Source organism: Thalassophryne amazonica, chromosome 10 (assembly GCF_902500255.1).
Source record: "Thalassophryne amazonica chromosome 10, fThaAma1.1, whole genome shotgun sequence".
Classification (NCBI taxonomy): Eukaryota; Metazoa; Chordata; class Actinopteri; order Batrachoidiformes; family Batrachoididae; genus Thalassophryne; species Thalassophryne amazonica.
In genome coordinates, this window is record NC_047112.1 from 13,587,771 (window position 1) to 13,594,733 (window position 6,963).

General features: G+C 42.8%; 1 protein-coding gene across 1 annotated transcript; it reads right to left on the reverse strand.

Annotated features, from left to right (window-relative positions):
* Window positions 1-3,985: 3,985 nt before the first annotated feature.
* b3galt2 (UDP-Gal:betaGlcNAc beta 1,3-galactosyltransferase, polypeptide 2) lies at window positions 3,986-6,367 on the reverse strand. The gene has a single exon (XM_034179444.1). It carries the CDS (start codon window positions 6,050-6,052, stop codon window positions 4,742-4,744), a length of 1,311 nt encoding a protein of 436 aa, XP_034035335.1. The 5' UTR covers window positions 6,053-6,367; the 3' UTR covers window positions 3,986-4,741.
* Between the last annotated feature and the right edge of the window lie 596 nt (window positions 6,368-6,963).

Here is a 6,963-nt window from a genome sequence, read left to right on the forward strand (position 1 = left end):
GCTTGGCGGCTCCGGTGTTCTTCAGCTCCGTTGGTGGTGGAAGCTGTGTGGGGATCCGGCTCTTCTCTAGCCAGGCGTCTTCTATCGTCGAGCCTGCCCACACGTCACTTGGTGTATGATTGACAGTCCACCATATTGTTATTGTCTGTACGTCGTTGTGCGATTCACAACATTAAATTGTTACTTTTGGCTTACCCATTGTCCGTTCATTACCGCCCCCTGTTGTGGGTCAGTGTCACGACACTTTCACAACAGTCGCAGACCGAACAGTCTGCTCCTAAAAATTGGTCCACCTTTTGCATCTGCACATGCGTCATTTCGGACCACAGCAGCACGTCTCTTCACCCAACGCAATCAAATGGATTAATTAAATTATTAACCATCAGATGATGAAGGAAAAACTTTTTCTTAAATCATTCTAAAGTCACTTTTAAGCAGAACTGAGGTGAAATTCTGACACTTTAAAATGTCTAACGTGCAGTGAGCGCATCAGCTAGCAGCTCGTTTAGCCGAGGCACTTTGATCACTTCCACTGCTTTTATGATGAAATAATGCTGGATTTATGTGGAAATGACTGTTGTACTAAAGCTTCAGATATCTGTTGCTGATATAGATGATGACTGGAGGCAATTTGAAGCAGAAACGAGGTGTTAATCTGTGAACCGTGTCATCGGGGTGGGGGGACCATCTGGTCTGTGACACCAGCATACTGCCTTCGGAACCATTACACCAACACTAATGTCACCAAGCTAACAAGTGCTAAGTTGTTAGCATGCCTGCTGACATGTGCTAATGGTGCTAGCATACAAATTAAGTAACTAAAATTGCATTTCACTGAAACATACTGGAGCACCAACTTCTTAGATGACCCATTAGTACATTTATCTCCACAGCAAGTCATATTAACTCAAATAGTTGTCTAAAAAAATACACAGAGAGGATATTTCAATGAACCATTCAAGGATTAAAGAAACTGGACAATTGGTCACTCCCGCGTTGGCTTCATTTGTTTCAACACCAGATGCACGTCAAGTGTGGGTGTTGCCCTCTGTGAGTGCCCCCTTGTGTTCATATTGTTTCTACATGACCTAAATGCCTTAGAAGCCTCTGTGTTTGATTTAGAAGTCAATGCATTTCCCCGGAGTCAGATTTATTCACATTCATTTGTTATATTGACAGGAAATGCACTTGTCTTGTTTAAAATTATGTATTTGCTTGTCCCTGATTGCTGTGCAATAATGAAACCACCAATGGTTACAGAAGTGGAAAAAAGAGAAATGAGAACAGAACTCTGCAGTCTGACAATAATGAAAAATGTCTTTGTTTTTTTTCCAAACAAATGATGGTTTTCGCATTAGCAGTTGCAGTTGCACCACACTGCTGGCCACCCGTAAAATTATTTTCAACAGGCGGGGGGAAAAAAAGCCTGACATCTTTAAATGAGGTGGGATTTAATTAGATGTGCAAGAGCAATGATGAAAAATGAAAATGGTATTTAGGACTCAGGAGGGATCATTACCACAGAATTGAATATTTTTTGGCATCATATCAAATGACCTCTGACTGGATCTTTGTGAGTGTAAACGTTTAAAATGCTAACATTTTATTCAATCTGAGCACTTATTTTACACTCGCCCCAACACTACATCCATTGGCCCTCCACTGTCATTTGCACTGTGTTTCAGTCCAGTCGGTAGAAAACAGAAATAGCAAATGATTCTTTGACTGGAGGTGATTAAATTGGTGAGAAGACAACAACTGTTGGTGTAATTATTAGAAAATGGAAGAAATTAAAGATGACTGTCAATCTCCCTCGGTCTGGGATTACATGCAAGATCTCACTTTGTGGGGTAAGGATGATTCTGAGAAAGTTCAGAACTACACAGGAGAACCTGGTCAATGACCTGAAGAGAGCTGGGACCACAGCCACAAAGATTACATTAGTAACACACGACGCTGTCATGGTTTAAAATCCTGCAAGGCAGCAAGGTCCCCTTGCTCAAGCCAGCACATGTCCAGACCCGTTTAAAGTTCACCAGTGACCATCTGGATGATTCAGAGGAGGCATGGGAGAAGGGCATGTGGTCATATGAGACCAAAATAGAGCTTTTTGGCATCAACTCCACTCGCAGTGTTTGGAGGATGAGAACAACCCCAAAAACACCCTCCCAATCGTGAAGCATGGGGGTGGAAACATCATTTTTCGGGTGATTTTCTGCAAAGTGGGTAGGACGATTGCACCGCATTGAAGGAAGGCTGGATGGGGTCATGTATCACAAGATTTTGGCAAACAATCTCCTTCCCTAAGTAAGAGCATTGAAGATGCGTCGTGGCTGGGTCTTCCAGCATGACAATGACCTGAAACACACAGCCAGGGCAACTAAGGAGGGGCTCCGTAAGAAGCATTTCAAGGTCCTGGAGTGGCCTGCCCAGTCTCCAGACCTGAACTCAATAGAAAATCTTTGGAGGGCACTGAAACTGGAAACCCGAAACCTGAAAGATCTGGAGAATATCTGTATGAAGGAGTGGACCAAAATCCCTGCTGCAGTGAGTGCAAACTTGGTCAAGAATTGCAGGAAATGTCTGACCTCTGTAACTGCAAACAAAGGTTTCTGTTTTTCTATTGTATCAAATACTTATTTCATGCAATAAAATACAAATTATTTCAAATCCTAAAATGTGATTTTCTGATTTTTTTAAGCTTCTGTCTCTCATAGTTGAAGTATACCTACAATAAAAATTACAGACCCTTCCATTTTTTGAAGGTCGGAAAATTTGCAAAATCGACAGTGGATTAAATACTTATTTGCCTCACTGTATATAAACTAGAGCTCTTTGCAGAATTCTGTTGTACCTGCATTAATGGTAAATGTCCACCAGGTGGAGATATTGCTCCATTTCAAGAACCTGTTCACCAAACCTGTTGATAATCGTAGTAGATATTGATATAGATGGCCTAGCTCATGTCAAACATGTTGATTCGTGCTGACATACATGGGAAGAGATATGCCATTGTTTGTACCAATAATGCTCTTGGTGAATCCTGACATTAATTCAAAGTTGACAGTGGATCAAATACTTATTTGCCTCACTATACATAAATGAGAGCTCTTTGCAGAATTCTGTTGTACCTGCATTCAGACGGTCAGAGGAGCCATGGAATTTCTGTGTTTCTCTACCCAACCCCAAACATGGCAGTTTATCAGCTACCGAAGGTCAAAATGCCCCGCTTGTTTTTCCTCCAGAAGGATCTCATTGGCCTTGGTGAAGCATTTGGCTCCCCTCTTATCTATCTGCCCTCCCCCACGGCCTCCTGTTATCAAGGCAATTCCAGCATACACAGACAGAGACTAATATGGGCCACCAGCACACATGCACGCACACTCCTCCCACCCCCTAACCCCCTTGTGTTTCTGTCCAACCCCCCACTACCCCGGCCTCCGCACCACCACTCCTTTCCCCCTCTGGGAGGCAGTGCGGCTCAACTGCTGCAATATTCCGTTTCCCCCCCATCTTGCGGCTGCGTGGGATACTGCTGCGGCCACCCCACACTCACATTGCCTCAATTCGGATGACAGACTGTCTTAAAGTTTAGCGTACATAAACAATCAAACGTATATGTATGGTTGTTTAAATTCTGATGGGTGCCATTATTACGTTCAACTCATAATAATTGTGGATTAATTGCTGTATTTCTGTCTGAGGTAATTGGGTGTGAAGATAATTTTTTGCACTTGTTGTAACTTCATTACACTAGTTGTAATGACAATAAAATCTATCTATCTATCTTTGATTAATGCTGACATACGTGGAGAGAGATATGCTTGTATTTGTACCAATAATGGTCTTTGTGCATCCTGACATTAATGCATTTATACATGACTGTGGAGTGACGCATTTCTATCTCACTTTCATTATATGTCTGGTCCAGTTTGTTCCAGAACTGATTCAGACAAATTTGCACGATGAAGGGACAGATGTGATATTTAGATTTCGAGTATGCGTCACTTTTGAAAAGTCTGGTGATGCGGTTCTAGAGTACAAATCATATCTGGAATTCAAATAGGAAAGACTCCCACAGTGAAGGCACATGCAATTCCAACAATCTGAATTCAGTACATTTAATTAACTGATTCATTGCACATTTGCTCAAGTGCAGAGTCATACTCCAAGTAAAGCTTTAAAAAATACAATCTCAGTCATCTCTGACATGATTCTGAGTGTTTCCACATTGACTTTAAAATAAAATACATTTCTTTAGAGTCTGATAATTCTGTAACATAAACACTGAGAAACAGGGCAGCATAACTGGTCAAAGATACTGTCATTCATATTTAGGTGGTATAACTTCTGACATAATACATGAACATTTGCCTTTGTCTGTGTAAACACAATTTCTTTTTTTATTTTATTTTTTATTTTTAGATTAGTAAAATGTGACAAAGTGTTGAACCTTCCCATTAGCTGTCGTGTCACCTTTCTGTCAGAAACCCAAGTTTACATAATCGCAGCTCTTTACCCGGATCACTTTTTGTGCATGCTTCATATCGCATCCTTCCCCCTACGTGTTTGGAAACAGTTTACAATACTTAACATTTTCCTCAAATTAAAAAAATAGTTTAGATCAACTGTACACAATACCAAAAACAATGTGCTTTTTTTCCATGTAGTATGTAGGTCTGCACTCTCAACATGCCTTTGTCTGGCTGTAGATGCAGCACCACAGCAGCCCCAGGATGGATCACGGCGGTCTCTCCCCGTGAAACCTTCGGTGTCTGTACTTCCCATTTTTTTCCTTGGCTACGTTCATACAGGCATTGTGCTTGTTGGTCTGCAAGTGGTTCCAGTACTTGATGAGTTCGCTGGGGCTGAACTGATGGGATGTGATGAGATGGCTATACTTACAGCTGGAGTAAGACACCCGCCAATGGTTGAACAGGAACTCATTGGGAGGTGGCGCCGGGTCAATGCGTAGCTTTGCCAAGCAGATCCCCACGTAAACATCCTCCAAGTGCAGCCTGCGTATGCTAAGAGAGGCCTGATATATGAGCTCAGCCATGTCCCCTGAGAACACGTACCCTGTGCCAGAGCAGAATATCGGGTAGCGCTCGCTTGGGTACAGCTCTGGTGGCATGTACCACTTGCTGTCTTTGTTTCGGTTTGGTGCGTAGCCCCTCATCAGGTAACCGGTGAAGTACCTCTGCTTTGGAGGAAGCTCAGGTTTCAGCAGTTTCTGGATGAGATACTCGGTGTTGACAAACATGTCACTGTCTGTCTTCATTACATAGAAGACATGTGGGCAATAAGTTGCCACCCAGTTTATACCCATGAGGGTCTTGATGGTCAAATTGTAGTAAGTGTCCTGGTAGTCCTGTTGGATAATGTCATGGTAAAGACGGCTCTCGTCCTCTATGGCACTCTGGATGAAAGTGTCTGAGGTCTTTGCTGTACCAAGCAGAAAGAGACGAACAAACCCAAGACCCATTGCTACACTGTCATTCCCCCAAGTCTGCCGGATGGCGTTCCGGGCATCCACCTGGCCAGGTTCTGCAGCGATAAGGAGGATGAGGAAAGGTGTGCTGTCTCTGCACTTGAAGGGCTCGTTCAGGATGTAGCGGAATGGCTGAGCACTGAGCCTCCCTCCCATATCCATTTCCTTCTGTAAGCTGTTGTTAGTGCTCATGGAGTCCCCGAGCCCCATTACACCCATCCTGGTTCCTCCTCCGATCTCTCCTGCAGCCCCTTCCACCTGCTGAGAGCTGAGGTTGAGCAGAGGTTTTGGCGCTACATAGCCAGTCTCCTTCCACAAGCTCCGCAAGGATGTGCTCTGATTGACTTCCCCCTTGGGGCTACGGAAACCTCTGACCGTATATGCCAGTGGGTTTTCCCTGGGACCACTCCGACCCGGTAGCCAGTCCTGGTGGCTAAAAAATAGGAAGAGGGTAAAGAGCAGAGCCAGTGAGAGAAGCCCGGCAACATGGGTCCGGAAAAGCGAACGCTTGACAGTCCAGGTCATCTTGATGGGACAGCAATGCCGCCGTCTCCACTGCATGGTGCAGATCGGGGTTGCAGGTAACTTCTGCGGCTACTGCTCAACGATGGGAGGCGGTTACATACAGTCACCTCAAACATGTGGTAGCCAACAGTCAGAGCTGGCAGACAGGTGGAGTACGCTGGAACGCTCCGTTACAGCTTCGAACAGGGTTAAAAGGGATCCTGGAGGAACTGGGAAGGTGATGATTCTGTGGCCATGGACACTTCACGCTGGCTCTACTTTCGCACTGTAGACAAATGATGGGTCATGACCTGTGTCTCATCTCCTTCACAATATGATAGAGGTCACGTCTTCTGTGTTTTTTGTCTCTAGTCTGAAAACAGAGAGAGAGAGAGAGAGAGAGAAAACAAGGTTGGTTGAAGTCAGAAATGCTTTCTTACTGCAAGTGAGCTAAATGTCAATCATTTCAGATTCAAAAGACCAAAACTTATTCCAGAATATTTTGTATGAATAAATAAGCTATGTGTATAACCACCTCAGTTAGTTTTTGAATAATTCAGATAAATATTCAATAAAGGAAGTGATAAATTTTTACCAAACTTGGTTACAACATTAAGTGTAACCGTTAGTAGGACACATAAAATTTTTTGGGGGGTGGGGGTAGATTTGTAAAAAATAAATGAGCAGATCCATGTAACGTATAGCACAAGTCATGTTATTATTAATATTATTGCTACTAGTTCAGAGGTCCTGCAATTTATAATACAGGTGCGAATTATATACAGAAAAGTCATAAATTCAACATTAACAACAACAATAATGATAATATTAAATATTATTGTTATTATTATTATTGCTACTAGTTCAGAGGTCCTGCAATTTATAATACAGGTGTGAATTATATACAGAAAAGTCATAAATTCAATAATAACAACAATAACGATATTAAGTATTGTTGTTATTATTAT